This window comes from Lissotriton vulgaris, chromosome 10, assembly GCF_964263255.1.
Source record: "Lissotriton vulgaris chromosome 10, aLisVul1.2, whole genome shotgun sequence".
Taxonomy (NCBI): Eukaryota; Metazoa; Chordata; class Amphibia; order Caudata; family Salamandridae; genus Lissotriton; species Lissotriton vulgaris.
In genome coordinates, this window is record NC_141698.1 from 126,914,325 (window position 1) to 126,930,921 (window position 16,597).

At 42.3% G+C, this 16,597-nt stretch overlaps 1 protein-coding gene across 1 annotated transcript in view; it reads right to left on the bottom strand.

The window, feature by feature from the left end:
* Positions 1 to 16,597, bottom strand: part of SDK1 (sidekick cell adhesion molecule 1) — a 1,937,536-nt gene that overhangs the window by 731,005 nt on the left and 1,189,934 nt on the right. The window contains exon 6 of the mRNA XM_086940699.1: positions 3,106 to 3,217. Coding sequence (XP_086796825.1) covers positions 3,106 to 3,217 — 112 coding nt within the window. The remainder of the gene's footprint in view (positions 1 to 3,105; positions 3,218 to 16,597) is intronic.

Genomic DNA, 16,597 nt, shown 5'->3' on the forward strand with positions numbered 1-16,597 from the left:
TATTTGTAAATTAAAGTACTTTCCATTTATATATGAAAACTCACAGGACAACCATTTATTGGTGGTTGTTGCAAGACAGGTTATTGAGAAAGGCACATGGTATCCAAACTAGGATACCACAGAAGTGTTCAAGGATTGCAACATGGTTTAAGTTAGGAACCATTACTTCAACTGTGTTGTTTGACAGCGTGCCATCCGAAAGTGTGCAAGTCACAACTTATCCATGCTTTGAAGTGGATGTTTTCTGTGATCAGAAATCCTTTAAGTTAAGAACTTTTGCACTTTCTCAGGTCACATGTGTCCTTGAATAGGCCTACTCCATCATACCTGCTTTCAAGCAGAAGCAAATACAAATAAACCTGTGAACTAGATCCAGAAAGTGGCAGCTCTGGAACAAGGCATCTCTCCACAGACAAGTCTGAAGTAAGAACCAGCCTTTCATTGCTCCTCTGGCTTACAATAGAAAGTATCCAAGCGGAATTCAAATAATCTTTATTCAGTTTCAGATATTAAAACCACAAAAGTACATGTTAAATATAAAATACATAACATGTCTCATAAAAAATACATTTTAAAAAAGAAACTGTGTTTCTGTGAATTAGGCAACCTTTAAAGCACCACTGGGCCTTGCAAAGGTATTTGAAGGATGGACAATAATATAATTGGAGGGTGACACTAAACCAATCTGCAAAATGTTTCCACAGATTCCATCTCACGCTTTTACATCAATGTAATTTAGTTACCACACATCATGGCAGCAAAACTCAACTCAAGATGGTACAGGACAACTTAGGATCTATGATGCTCTTCACACCTCCTAACTCTACACACAACAAACCAGTTGAGACTACAAAATAAAAGGGATTCCTACACCTTTTTCAATAACACCCAGGGGACCCCAGTGATGGGCAGCAGACACCCTATGGCTTCAGAGAACATTCCTAAAAAGATAAAAATTTGATGTGGGCCAGTCACTTTCAGATATCCCAGAAGCATCCACATCCTCTCTCCTCCACTCTTCCAGTCTTCTGGAAACAGATGTCTTTCAGAAAATCTGTGCTTAGGTTTTTTAATAGATGGTGGAAAGAGGAGTCAAAACAACTCATCTGAAGTGCATATCTTGTTACACTACTCCAGCTGAATTATGCACACCAGACCCCATGTCTTAACAATCACAAAACTTAAATTAGTAGCTCAAGTCTTATTACAGATTTAAGTGTTTCAGGCCACATTACTTTTAGAATATAATTTTGGTTTTGGTTGCATAAGCCAAGCCCAAGATCCAAATTAAAATGAAGCAACATTTGTATTAATCTCATACATGTGGTCTTGGGCAGAAGTCGGACAGACCTCAGCATGCAGGTGGCTGATAATGACAAATTGTGCAAATAACCCTTACTCAGCAAAGGCTTCCTATGTGGTCCCTCTTCAGTGTGGGGACTGTGTTATACTAATAACGCTTATTCAGTAGGAGTTAGTGATCAATAATTTGTCACACTGACAGGCGAGCAATCTGAGTCTTCATGGGAGCCACTCAGCAGGAGAGTTTCAACGAGAAAGCAAAAGCATGCAATTGTTACAGAAGAGGAACAGCTGGGCTTGGGTGGCAGGCCGAAACAGAGAAATAGTGGGTGATTTGCCTCACACCTGTACGGAGCAGTCAGTGCCAACCTCCTAACTGGTGATACATGTTCCAATGTAAATGAGTATTAAACCCCTTACAACCTAACAAAACACTGCAATATTTGGCCAGTACAACATAAACTGAGATACAGTACTTGTCAAATGTAGGTATACAAGAACTTCCAAGCAACATTTGGTAGAATTTGACAGCCTGTTGCCATCTCAGCTTTTTTTTCTACCTGAATGTGAATACCTCGGCTAATCTCAGTGTCACTTAAGCCATTTTTCTATACCCACCGTGCCCACTGTGATACGGGGATCTACTTTTAATTTTGATTTGCAATAATGGAACATTTTCTGTACATTAACCAGTACTTAAGCCACATTATATTACACCTTTTGGTATACAAAGTAGAATATTTTTTCCTCTCACTAAGGCCACATGGCACCTGTTGGTGGTGTTGAGCAATAGTAAAAGGAAAAACAAAACTATACACATTGAAAAATTCTAAGCAAAAAAAAACCAACATTTTAAAATTCTATGCCCAAAGCCTCACTGGGGCAGGGCAGCCATTTTGACACATCTAACCGTGCCGCCTTGATTGGCGGTTATCCAGACCATACTTTTATGAATGTATATAACTTTAATCTCTCAATAAAGAATTACAACATAGAACTGGATTTCATTTACTGACCAAGAAAATAGTGCAAGTCTGATGTTAAGCCTCAAACCCTGGGACTACATCATTCAGTTAGTGAATGGTGCATCAGAAGTGTCTTAAAAAACTAATGATCAATATCACCGGCTGCACCATCCCCCCGACTTGTAAGACCTACTAATCTTTTTAAGTTGTTAACACCAAAGGAGATTTAACGGGAGATCATTTGTAACCAATTTGTAGTCTTGGCTTCACCATTAAAACATATAGATAACTATGTAATGTTCTGAAAGCGCCTGTAGAATTCTATCTTCTGAAGTTCATTCATACCCTAATGGTGGGCTTTGGATCAAGGCACTCATGTAAGGAAGGCATTGAATATGCATTTTTTGCAATTTTTGCCTTCTCCGTATGTACACTTCAGAGTGAAGTTGGTGTTTACAATTGATGAATTATAGTTATTTACTGGAGTAGGAAAGATGACATGTGGATATCTTCACACACAAAACAAATGTTCGTGCTATACAGAGTCTTAGTCTTTGTTTGAACAGTATGGTAGAGGCATTACCAAATCAAATATACCATGTTACTACATCTTTATATATTATCGTTTATTAGGGAACCACAAGGTTGGTCCTCAATTACGGAGGATTGGATTAAGGTGGATTGGATTAAGGATGCTTACACAAATTTACACAACCATTTCTTTACCTGGCTTGGAAGCAGTAACAATGTGTATGGAAATCCTAGCACAGAAGAGATAGTTGGTTATTGGGAGGAAAAAAGGGAAGAGAGTGGGGAAAAAGCCACCAGAGTTTTTTACCTTGCATTGGCGACGCATTCCAGCGTGACTTCACTAGTTCCAGCTACCACACTAGTGTTCCGTGGTGGTATGACGACCACAGGTGCCAATGATTCATCAGGATCATTTGAGTCTATGAAAGGAAGAAGAAAAATCTATGAGTAACAAAGTCTACAGTAACATATTTCATCAGTAAGACACTGTTGAACGATACCGTAGAAAAAAGGTGTCAGTCTTACACTCAAACCACCCACAGAGAATTAATCCTATTACTGGGAAAAGATCTCTGACATAGTCACTCACAAAGCCTTTCATTATGTGCCACATCCTATTCCAAAATACACTGCTTGCTGTCATTCAAGATACACAGCTCATAGGAACATATCCCAAACAAACAGCAAAGGATTTAACTTGAGAGTAGGACCCATCACGCCACCCTTTACAAGTTTCATGCAGGGAACGCGTTCCAAACAATTTCTGCTGTTTGTTGGTTATTTTTTCTCTTACCAAGCTTTTGTTCTATTTTTAAAGCTAATATAATCTATACACCGTTTAAAAACGTTGGCATTGTTAATGTTAGTTCTTAAAATTATTCAATCCGCTTTTGGATAAACAGCGACGTCATTAACGACTAATGTATCATAAGAATTGCAACATATTTTACCATAGTTGGTAAGTAAATATTCATATTGGATTCTTGTACATTGAGATATCGAAAGGAAATCAGGTTACTTTGTGGTCCAAATTAAAAAAAATATAGTAAAATTCAAATTTTTGCATCAAAGATTTCAGGTTAGTTGCTTTTGAAAATGGTTGCAACTAGAACATTAATGTTTTATAACTTAATGATTTCCTTTCAGAAATGCTGTTGAGGTCAGATTTGTCAAACAATATAAGAATATAAAAAATCATAATTTAAATAAATTGGCCAGGCGTACAAATAAGTACAGATTAAAGAAATGTAAAGATCTTTTACCGCCTGTTTTACAATTTAGCTCATGATCAACCCCAGTTTTGAAAAAGAGATGACAGCGCAAATGTCGCATTTCAGCGACAGATGTCAGCATACTATGTCCCTGTGCCATGGACATAACAGTGAACATATTGGAGGTCTGTAGAAGAATGATTCTACAGCAAATTGAGAAAATCTCCTTTCATCCTGATATCCTGATCTCTGAATTTGCTCCACAGGGACAGCAAGTCCGCAAGATATTAATAATAGCAACTACCACCTTACGCAAAAAATAAATATATATATATATGCAACACTTTATATCACACCTTTTTTTCTTTTACATTTCTACTGCTGTGCTGACAAGGTGCTCTACAGAGTGGCAGCTACCCACTGACAGAGCCTAAGAAAGTCTCTGAGTAGCACACACCGTTCTATAAATTATTCTTTCTTCGCACCAACATCTGTTATTTATAATGCACTTACTGTGCACAAGGCAAGGTACAAAGGAAATGTCAGCAGCGTGATACCTGCCTCCAATCTATAATTATTTCCTCGTACAGGGATAGCCAAGCTAAAAAAGGAGTACTCAATCACCCTTTTCAAAAAAAATAAACTTTTGTTAATGTTGTTCCCAGATGCAGGCGGTGTAGAGGCAATGTTAGTTGACGTTTAAGGTGTATTGTCGGGTGTACAGATTTCACACTGTTATGCACTCAATACTAAAGCGCCCCAAATGACCTAAAAAAAGCTCTGGGTCACCCACTGAAAACCAGAAAGCCTAGTTGTTCATGTCCCTCAGAGAAGACGTTTCCAAATCAACGACAACTAAGTCTGTGCTAATTTAGGAAAAGTAGAATAGTAGGTAATATAGAGTGCATATTTTCATAAAAAGAAAAGTGGAAAATATCAGCAGTCATGTCTTTTTCTCCTAGGGAAAAAATAAATATGTTTATATAAAATAAAACTACCAAGAATACCCTGGAAACACGGATGAAAATGCCAAAAAAAACTATCATAAAATCTGTGAGTATTAGTTATAAATCATTTGTCAGAACTTGGTTATTAATTTAAGAGTGGGTCACCCCTACCAACTTATTAAGCACAGTCTGGTTAGGTCAAAACCAAGTTCTGAGAGAATTTCTGCTCAACCCATGGTAGCTAATGCACAAGCAGCAGAAAAGCGTGCGTTACGTTCAAGTAGTACCAACAATTTGAGAGTAAGGAACACAACACAATAAATTTCCCAAACGATATAAAAATATATATATATATATATATATATTTGTGAGTAAAAAGGCAGCAAGAAAATTAAAATAGGATAAGAGGAACCAGATATATGGTTTTTAAAAAGGTTTTAAGACAAAAAGCACCTTTAAAAAAAGTAGAGTGCCGTCCAAAATAATAGCTTGCTGTTGACCAGTAACAGAGCTAGTTGTTGGATCGATGCCGAACGGGTGGAGATAGAATACATCAAGTGGGTAATGTCATCCTTGTCAAAGTTTTTACTTACAAATTGAGTATCTAAAACAGAAGTCAAAATTTTACAGTGGGGTAAGATCTAAGGCATTGAACGATGAGGGTCCCTCGAAAACAGGTATGTCGTCCTCAAACTCCTGTTAGAGCTATTTTTTGGGGCACTGAAAGCTGAGTGCGGGACAAAGTCAGATTTTGTAACTGCACCGCATGCCCTGATGGTGGAAAGATTTGATACTTGGTGGTCCCGGACCACTGTTTTACCTTTGGACTTCGTCACTTTGTTAAGTCAAAATCCTCTAACGGTGAAGCTCTGTAAGTCGTAGCCAGGTAGGACTCCACGAGGCCAGATACCTTTACCATGAGGTTCTGCTGAACCTTTTTTGAAAGTGGCAAAAAGCTCTGAGAAGTACAAAGCAGGTTTTCTTGTCATCCCACAGTGTTCATCTTGGGCAAGCCTCCGCAACTTTCCCCGTTTTCCAGAGCAGGCTTGTAGGCACCATGTATTGCTCCAACAAGGTCTCCTGTGGTGCTCTGTGGTCAGCTAGGCACCCTTGGAGTCAGCCGTCCTGCTTTTTTCTATTCTTGAAACAGCCAAACAAGAGACCAATCACCTCACCCTTGGAGAGCAGGTTCAGTCCCTGGGTGTGAGCAGGATTCTGGAGTCCTTGTGTGAGCCCTCTTCTTCCTGTAAAAGTCAGGAGTGCTCTTCCATCATGACCTGGAGAGCCAGCAATGTTCTGAGTAAGCGGTGGTTGAGGTGTCAGATGTTTTCAGAATGCTATGATTTTAGTGATTATATTACTACTACATAACCCGCATGTTGTACAGACACTACTTCAAATCGAGGGGGTAAATTTTTAGACTTTCAGAATCGTACCGCGTCTTACGAAATTTACAATACAGCGATCATATCTTTATATGGTAACATTGAGGGTTTCCACGCATGAACACTATGAGAATCTTTATTATGCAGCACCAAGACATGAGTGCGTTTTTGCTGTGTGGTGTCTGCACTCTGCAACCAGTATGGTGGTGTTTATTGTATCTTTTAGCCTGAAGAAGTCCTAGGGGACTCAATATACGACTACATACGTGTTGGCTGTAAAAAAGAAGAAAGAAAATAAAGATAAAGACGAATAATCCTTGTGTACTAACTGTCCGCATAATTTGTGAAATTATTTAGCGTGTGCTCAGGGATTGTGCGTTTATAATTACAGTGAGCCTTGTGATCCCATCTAAGGGGGTAGGGTGAATCCTCATTCCTTTATAGCGCCGCAACGTTTACATAGGCTCATTTTTATATCACGAGAATTGTAAGCGAGACAACTCCCCCCAATTTTATTCTCCCCACTTAATTAACTAGAGCATAACATTACAACAAATACAGACAGCAAAAACCAAAATAAAAAAAGAATAATTTTAAAGTTACAAGCACAGAATTAGCAGTGGGGTGAGAGTCAAAAACACTTTGAATGCCGACAGCTTGATTGGAGGCTCCAGCCTCTCCCCATTATGAGCAGTTGAAAGGGTGGAGGGCCAGATGTACATAGTTTTTTTGTTGCGATTCTCAAATAGCAAATGTTTGCGATATTCTATTTGAGAATCACAAACACCAATGTACTAATGTGTCGTTGATACATTTTGCGATTCCCAGTAAGTCATATATAGACCTACGTAAATTGATTTGTCGCACAGCAAAGTTCAGTGTTAAGGTCAACACACAAAGGTAGCTAGTTAGTAAATGTTAAAGAGGTTTGCAGCCCAGGTGGCGTCTCTTGTCAAGGACGACCAGTTGAAATAACAAAAACAAGTGCCTCCAATATCCACTGGAGGCATCCCTTGGCGCTCCACTCACAGAAAGTTCAAATTGTTTCAAAATAAAGATCCATGCAATGTTTTAAATTCATTTCATATATTCAAATTTTCAGGAAAATTCTTTTAAATCCATCAACATCCGTTCGTATTACATTTCCAATTTTGTAAATACTGTCATGATAACATAAATCACAGTCCAATGCATTTCGGGCTGTAAGCCCTTCATCCGGGACAATGTCTAGAAGCAAGACGAAATAAAATCAATGAGTCTCTCATATGAAACATGGTAACAAATAAACACAATATCGGCATCAGAACCACAATCAGTGCTCTCCCTTCGAGTGTGTGCATGCAAAAAAAATAACATGTAAAAGGTCTCACGTGTTGTGTTTCGCAGTTCTATAGTATCAAACAATGTTCTGTTGAAAATAAGAGTAAGGCGCTGTTATTTTGCGCTAACACAAAAAACAAGGTCGTAAGCTTATTACCTCCACCTCCGGCACCTCCAGCTACCTCCCCCCCCCCCCCCCCACCCCCTTCCCGCCCAGTGGTGAGGGGAGGCCGGCCGAGCACTGTGCCGGGGCCGCTTGTGGTTCCCAGTCCGGCCCTGTTCGTGCTACATCTCTATGTACCTACCCCCATAACAACTCTCACTCAATCTTGTCTATACTACTTCAACTGTCTCTCAATCTATCTGTGAACCACTCTCTGTGGCTACCTCTACTTCACTACCCACCTCCTGCATCACCTACGGCTCTCTCGCTCCCTCTCGCTCCCTCACTCTTCTCTCTGCTGTTTCCTCTCGCTCCCTGTACTTCTCCTCTGTCTGCATCACCTCTCAGTCCAGCTCATCTGTGTACCTCGGCTCACCTCACCGCTCTATCTCTGAATACCTTATTTCTCGTTACCTTACCTTTCCTTCTATAATTTCTCTCTTCCTCACATATTTCACTAACTCATCGTTCTCTACCCCATCCCTCTGTCACCATCTAACCTTTCAATGTATCTCACCGTTTATTCCATCCCTCACTTCTCTCTTTCTACTCCGCTCCCCCCTCACCTCTCGCTACCCTACTCCTTCCTTGCCACCTTTCCCTGCCTCTTTTTTCCAATATATTATTACCTCCTTTCTCTCATCTTTTTCTGCCCCACCTTTTCCTAAGTCTTTTTTCCAATCTGTCATTACCTTCTTTCTATCATTTCTTTGCATCCTTCAATGTTTAAACCCACCCTCTCTACCTCCCCCTTTTCTCTCTACTGTTTGCAATGCATCTCTCTACCTCATATCTCTGTCTCTTCTCTATCTCTGTCTACATCTCCACTTATCTCTACCTCTGCAGCAGCCTCATCCCTCTTTCTCTGCACCTCATCTTTTACCCTTCTTCCCTCTCTGTGTATCCCATTCTCTCTCTGCCTCACTACTCTCTTGACCTGACTTGTCTTTTTACACCTCTACATATTTTGCCGCTCTTGCTTCCGAACTGCTTGCCCTCTACCTTGTACTTCTATCCTGCTCTTAGTATTTACCTTTTTCTAACTCACATCACTTTCTACCTTACATCTATCTCTGTCTTTGGCATACACCACCCCTCTTTCCCTCTACCTTTCCCTTTCCCCATTTCTAGCTCCTCTACCTTGCGCTAAAAGTCTAGCTACTTCTCTAATTCACTTTCTCTGCTTACCTCTTTTTATCTGTCTTTCCTTCTGGCTATCTCACCTTTTCTTCTTTATCTTATGTCTCGCCCCACCTTGCATATGTCTCTAGCAATACCTCCCTTCCCACTCTACTCCCCCCCTCTCGCTGTACAGTGCACTTTACCCTGCTTTTTTCCACCCCCTCCCATTTCGTTTACTGCGATGTCACTGTTTACAAAGAGAAGTGGACACTCAGAAAGAGGAGAGAAAGGGGTCAAGGCAGGTGGAGAGATTTAAAAAGAAAATAGTCAGATTACACTGGCTGAATAACAACAAAGAACTTTCAAAGCAGTGCTTCGAATTTCACTGATGAAGCGAGAATACCGGTTGTCGAGGGGGATTTAGTCAATCAAAGTTACAATTTCAAGTGCCCGCCACCTATTCTCTGGTTTTCTTCAGCAAAGTGTCTACGTCCTGCGTTGCAGTCAGCGGGCCGCTTGAAGTGGGCACACTTTACATTGATGTTTGAGGACACTCTGCTTATATCCATCAGCAGATGTGTGCTGTGCAAATGTCGAACTCCTGATAATGCACACTTCTAAATGAAATAATGACAGGAAAGGGCATGATCAAGTGGAGTTGGCTTCCCAACAAATGCCATACCGAGCATCGGGCGTTTCCCCAGGAGGCTGGAAGGGTGGGGGTCAGCTTTTGTTACTAGGGGCTTTTTTTTTGAAGCAGTGTGGTTTTGAAAGCACTCGCTGCAGAGTTCCTTGTATGTTCAGTAGTTTTCAGGCAACAATAAAAGTGCCAAGATAACTCGGGTGATTAATGTACCTGCTGGAGAGAGATCAGAGTTTTGTCTAGTGGCAGTTTTGACTCATCTAAGGTGGCAGAGGGTTAATATACCTACTGCAAAGGACCACGCAGATCACAGAACAGTATTTTATGGGCATAGCTTAGTGGGTTACTGCTTTTTGTCAGAAAGACCCTTTTGCTACTGTACAGTTCATAAGTTACAAACATAATCAGTGAACTATGAAGTGTCACCAAAGAGCTGCATGTAAACTACATGGTACAAGTTAGAAGGTTATGTGTTTTTTCTGAGTCTTTCACTTTCCTAATGTTGATAAAATAGGTTTGTTTGGGTCAAAATAAATTCTTATTAGTAAAGCCAACCCTAACCACTGTGTTACGTTCTGAATCCGAGGTTTGTGCTTCTTCACACCAAGGACTCCTAAAAAATGGCTACCAGTATGGATCACCTGAGTGCTACACTTTGTAGTCCCCTTTGTCTTCTGAAACATTTCCTATACACTGATATACACACGTATGGTTCATTGTCTCTGTATTTGTGTGTGATGTAAAGTGTTCTGGCAACTACACTTGTATGAGAGGCGCTATCAACACATTGAATACATGTCAGTGAAGGGCTAAGGAGAGCTGAGGTGGAAGTGAGGGAATCATTGACGAGCAAAACAAAGATTGTTGAATTCTGGTGCATAGTAAGGCCCACATTTAAAAGCTTATACAATTGAATATATCATGAAAGTGGTGTAGAATGTGCAATTTTTGCCCCCCCTCATCCAAGACCCTCCTGTAATGATGATACTTAACTACTATACTCACTGTACGGTAAAGGGACTGGGCTGACAACATTTGCCAGGGCGGCTGTGGGTTTCGAGTCGGGCCCTGCTCCCCGGAGACCTGGGACCTTTTTCAGTTAAAAGGGATGAGCACCCAGACTTAGGTCCTGTAATGCATCCTAGGCAACAACAAGCCAACAACCCAACAAATGTCACAACTAGGACAGCGCCAGAAAAGAAACTGCACAGCAGTAGATTAGACACCATTAAACAAACACATTAGTAGAAAGAATTATACAGTCTGGTTCATCTCACTGTGCAAATTTCACAGGACAATCACCAGTGTCCCCTGTTCTCCTTAAAAACACTAAATTTGACTATTGACCAGAGAGCTATTTAAGATGAGAATGGTCCACATATTAGGCTCCTAACCTGGAAGGCATCTTCTGCCAAAGTGTTTTTTTCCAAGTGAGTGCTCTTAGATGATACGGACTTGGTACACCATGAGTTCTTGCTGTTTAGAACTCCATGGTCACAGGTAGGATATAATGTGGATCTAACCCTGGGCATCTCCATGTGTGCCTCAACTGAGGAACGGCCCTGTGATCTAAACGGGTCTCACAATGCCACTTCCTCGACTATGTACTCAAGCCCCTCGTTGTTTGTGGTATTTAGAATTCTAGAGTGTTTTGCTAAAGTATTCTGGTCCCTTGGAGTTCTGCGTCTAATGCCCTAAAATGGCTGCCTGGCTCAGATGTATTTGGTGGTGTCTCAATTCTTCTGAGTGGATCACGTTGAAATCATCCGCTCGGTGCTAGCATCAGGGTTAGCCCACCGTTTTATCACTCTACTAGCATAACAGTAAAGTTCGAAGTAGACGACATTGAACAGTAGAGCACTTTACCACCAGAACCTGCTTTTTCAAGCAATTTAATTAAAGAAGTGCTAAAATGGACTATAAACAATGAGAGTGATTGGACTCAAATAGAATGTCAAGATTACTGAAGTTGGGCGCAGCCCCAAGAGCCTCCAACAAGACCACTGACCATTAGGAGGGTACTGCATCCTTCTTCGACTAATAGGATTTCTGGCTGATTCCTAATATGGAAAAGCCAATTGCATCATACCAGACCTTGAATCTCCTGAAGGGAGAGGTTAACTAGTACCGGTGTACCAGTTCACACTAGAGGACATGAGTCTGGTGAAAATGTAACCATTATGGGACGAGCCTTGCAAATCCACACCGGTCAGTTTCTCTCTTGCATGGTCATCTTCTGCTGCCTGCCATTCAGAAAACAGGTGATAGAATTTAATAGATTTAAAGAATTTACAGTAATCAATTTTCCCTTTTTGCCTCAAACACATTGAGAATGCAAGAGTCTACACTATCACATGCAAAAGGCAGTTTGCTCAACTACTTAATGAAACATTAAACTGATGTGGGAGCACACTGCTTCACCTCCCAGCAGAGTCGCCCCTAGGCATCTTGGTAGATGCAGTTTGGTTGCATAATCTCTGCTGATGACGGATAATAATCCAGAAACACGTGTCCAGAGATGTCCAACACTAATCTGCACCCACCTGGTGAAACACTCAAGAGACTTTCCAAGTGTACTCGCTTGGCGAACTGAACTACATCTACCATGATGCCTAGGGGCGACTCTGCTGGGAGGTGAAGCAGTGTGCTCCCACACCAGTTTCTTACTTAATGAAACATGCTGCCTTTCAACCAATAACACAATGGTGTTTAATTGATATATTAGGGTACGCCTATTTCTCCAGCCCCGCTCCAGGATCGCGGTGGCCCTGCAAATGTACTCAGCCCTTCCAGGAGATTGTGTGATGTTAATGCACAATCTACGTCAGAAGTAAAACCCCTACATAGTTTCCCGCTCAGAACATGAGGGTTGAGCTACACGCACCTTAAAACTAGGTCATCCTAACTAGGTTCCAATCCACTACTTTTAACAACTGTGCCAGAGGCCAAGGGCCACCAGAATCAATAGACCTAGTTGTACTTAACAAGAATCCATTGAGTGCATCTTTTGGACTATGCCACTACGCGCCACCTGTCTAATGTCTTAATTTAGGGATTAGGAAATACACTAGTTCTCCCGATTCTCAATTGTTTAGCACTCAACACAAATTCAGAAAAAAAACTTCTTGTGCGTCGTAATGTATGCGTCGTAATGTATTCAAGACATCTATTCCAGACAGCCCCACAATGTGAACTTATCCGAACCAAGCGCAGCGAAAAAGCAATTTCAATTATCACATGGAAACAGTGTTTTTGTACAGAGTAATGGCTTGAGAGATGCTTCAGAGGCAAAGAGAATTATAAATATCTTCGCATTAGACGTGGACGTCCTAAAAGATGCAGCAGGGCAGGGTACAAGCAGGTGGCCAGAGATGTGTCAATAGATCTGCAACAGATTGCAGCTATCTAGGATGGTTTGTTACAAGTGAGGGGTTGCAGATTGATTGATTGAGGGGTCTGCAATTGTTTGGCTTCATCAGTTTGATTACTACTATCGCTATTGGCATAACACATGCAATTACTGCAATATTTGGAATTATAGCGTCTCATTCTTCACCGGCTGAGACGCTACAAAAACTAAAACATCGACCTAACCTGAGGGTGGAAGGTAAGGGTTCCGTTTTTTTTTTACTTGACATTTCTATGTGCAAAAGTATCCATATTTATTGACTTACGGCCAGATTCATCAAGGTAAGGAATTGCGAGTCCTTAATAGCGAATTTTAAGGATTCGCTATTAAGGACTCGCAAAACGGGATTCATATAGGAATCGCAATTGAATTTGCGATTCCCACTGATTCCTTATTTGCGATTAGCTAATTGCTAATCGCAAATAAGGAATAACTCCCCATTCATTCCTATGGGCTAAAGGCCCATAGGAATGAATGGGGAGTCATTCTTTATTTGCGATTAGCAATTAGCTAATCGCAAATAATGAAGCGATTTCTATGGTGCCAGGGGTGTCCAAAGGACACCCTGTAGCACCCCTGAAATGTAATCTACATTGGTGTTGCGCACACACATGTCCAAAGGACATGTGTGTGTGTGTAACATGTACCTTAGAAAAATGCATTTAAATGCATTTTTCTAAGTTTTCGCTATTTACCACGAGGTTTGACCTCACGGTAAATAGCGGCCCAAATTGCGATTTCGCAATTTTAAAATGGTTCATGAATTGCATTTAAGGCATCTCAAATAGAGATTCCTTAAATGCAATTCCTCGCAAATGTGCAAATTCTTTAATAGCGAATTTTGTATTTGGGATGATGAATCCCAAATGCAAAAATTGCACTCTCAAAGGGCCAGATTCTCAGAATCTGGCCCTTTGCGAGCGCAATTAAGCTTGATGAATCTGGCCGTTAGAACTGTATAAGCATGGATCCATATTTATTTTCTGTTCTGTGAAAATAGTGTAGGAACTGGTATTTTCTACTTGTATCTGTACCCAAACATACGCTCGCTTTGGGGTACCTGCGGGGTTTTGCCCCTAACGGTGCTACATCGCTTGTTGCAATTTCCTCTGCTTCACTGCTCACCAGAGACGTCTCTTTTTCAGCTGTGTTAGCAAGTGACACGCACCCCCCACAGCTGCTGGAGCAAAATATCAGAGAACCATAGGACCGATGCTCTCGATAGCTCCATGATGACCCCGCCACATCCCTCGGCCAGAGTGTCCGGAACTTCAACACCTGGATCACGAACTGCATGGAAAAATCACACCCATCAAAGACAGCAACCACAGAAGATCCACAAATCAGGCCAGCTGGTACACAGAAGGACTTAGAACAGAAAAACACATCTGCAAACAGCAGGAAAGAAGATGGTGCACTATCAAAGACACCACCGACAGGACCTCTTTCAACACCTCTCTAAACACCTACTACCGGCTACTGAGGCTGAAGAAGAGAGACGCCCTAGCTGCTTGTATTGATTCCAGCTCAAACCAAAGCAAAAAACTCTACAACATTGTCAGGGAGTTTCCAACCCTGCAGCCACAGAGAACAGCATCAACCCCTCCCAGGAGCTCTGTGACAACCTCGCCAATGTCTTCCATGACAAGATCACCACCATCTACAAAAACTTAGAACTCCAACCCAAGATACAGACTTCCTCAACCTACACACCCACACCACCACCAGCACAGATCAACAACTGACCACATGGAACCTGCTCACCACCCAGGAAACCACTGCTATCATGAATTCTGTCAACTCAGGCCCCCCGCCATGAACCCCTGCCCAGACCACATCTTCAACCTTGGTTGCAACAGAGTCAACGAAAAACTCACCTCCCTGATCAACACCTTGATAACCATGGCCACATTCCCTGAAGACTGGATACAAGCGAAGGTCAAACCCCTACCCAAGAAGCTATGACCGGACAACAGCAAACTCAAGAACTACCGGCCAAATGTCTTTATTCCCTTTCCCGGCCAAGGTCCTGGAGAAAACCATCAACAAACAACTCGCCAAACATTTCAAGCAGAACTATTTTCTTGGCACCTCCCTGTAAGGATTCCACTGCAGTCACATCACCAAAACTACCCTGATCGCAGCCACTGACAACATATGAGCCTTCCACAACAGAGGAGAGACAGCGGCCCTGATCCTCCTCAACCTCTCGGCGGCATTTAACACCGCATACCACCATATGCTGATCGCTAGGCTAAGACTACCCTGATTGCAGCCACTGACAACATATGATCCTTCCACAACCGAGGAGAGACAGCGGCCCTGATCCTCCTCAACCTCTCGGCGGCATTTAACACCGCATACCACCATATGCTGATCGCTAGGCTACACAACACTGGCATTTAAGGGGATAGTATCAGATGGATCGCATCATTCCTCACCGGTAGAACACAAAGTCTGCCTTGCTCCCTTCACCTCAGGACTCAAGGAAATCATCTTCGGTGTCCCTTAGGGCTCATCCCTCAGCCCCACTCTCTTCAACACTAACATGACTCCCTTGGCCAACATCGTCAGACCCCTCGGACTCAACATCATTTCTCATGCAGGTGATTCTCAACTCATCCTCTCCCTGTCCAAGGACCCCACAACCACCAGGACCAGCTTACACTGGTGCATGACAAGCATCGCCAACTAGATGAGAGACAACTGCCTGAAGCTCACCATTGACAAAACAGAAGTACTGATCTTCGCCAACATCACCACTCCCTGGTGGCCCGCGGACCTAGGGCCAGCACCCTCCCCGTCAAACCACGCCAAAAACCTCAACATTATTCTTGACAGTAAGCTGGACATGAACTCCCAGATCAATGCACTATCCTCTGTCTTCTTCTTCACTCTGCACATGCTATGAAAGATCCTCAAATGGCTTCCATTGAACAATAGATGCACCGTCACACAATATCTCTTCACAAGCAGACTGTACTACAGCAACACCCTCAATCAATCAATCAGGGGTTTTGATGTGCGGGGGTGCGAGCAGCTCATTCGAAGAGACAGGCCTTGAGGTCCTTCTGAATTGGTGTAGTGTCGGGCTCTGTCGGATACAGAGGGGGAGTTCGTTCCAGGGCTTGGCCGCCAGGTAGGAGATGGATCTGGGATGCCTGCACACCTTCACAGACTACAGACCATTCAGAACGCCACAGTCCCACTCTTCCCCATCCTCCTCCAATGGACTCACATCACCCCACACCTCAAGTAACTTCACTGGCTCCTAGTACAGAAGAAATGCCACAAGCTGCTGACCCATGCATATAAGGCCCTACATAACCTTGGGCCGGCCTACATCAAACATCACCTGAATTGCCACTACCCAGCCAGAAAACAACGCTCTTCCTCCCTCTCTCTCACATTCCCCACATCAACAGAAGCACAAGCAGGGGGCACTTTTTCTCCTGCCTCGCTGCAAAAACATGGAATGGCCTCTCCCTGCAGCTCCACACCTCCCTTATACAGGAATTCAGAAAAGCACTGAAGACTCGGCTATTCGACTGAGTTCCTCGTCCATGCAAGCGCCTAAATATCCTCACGGGTGATTAGCT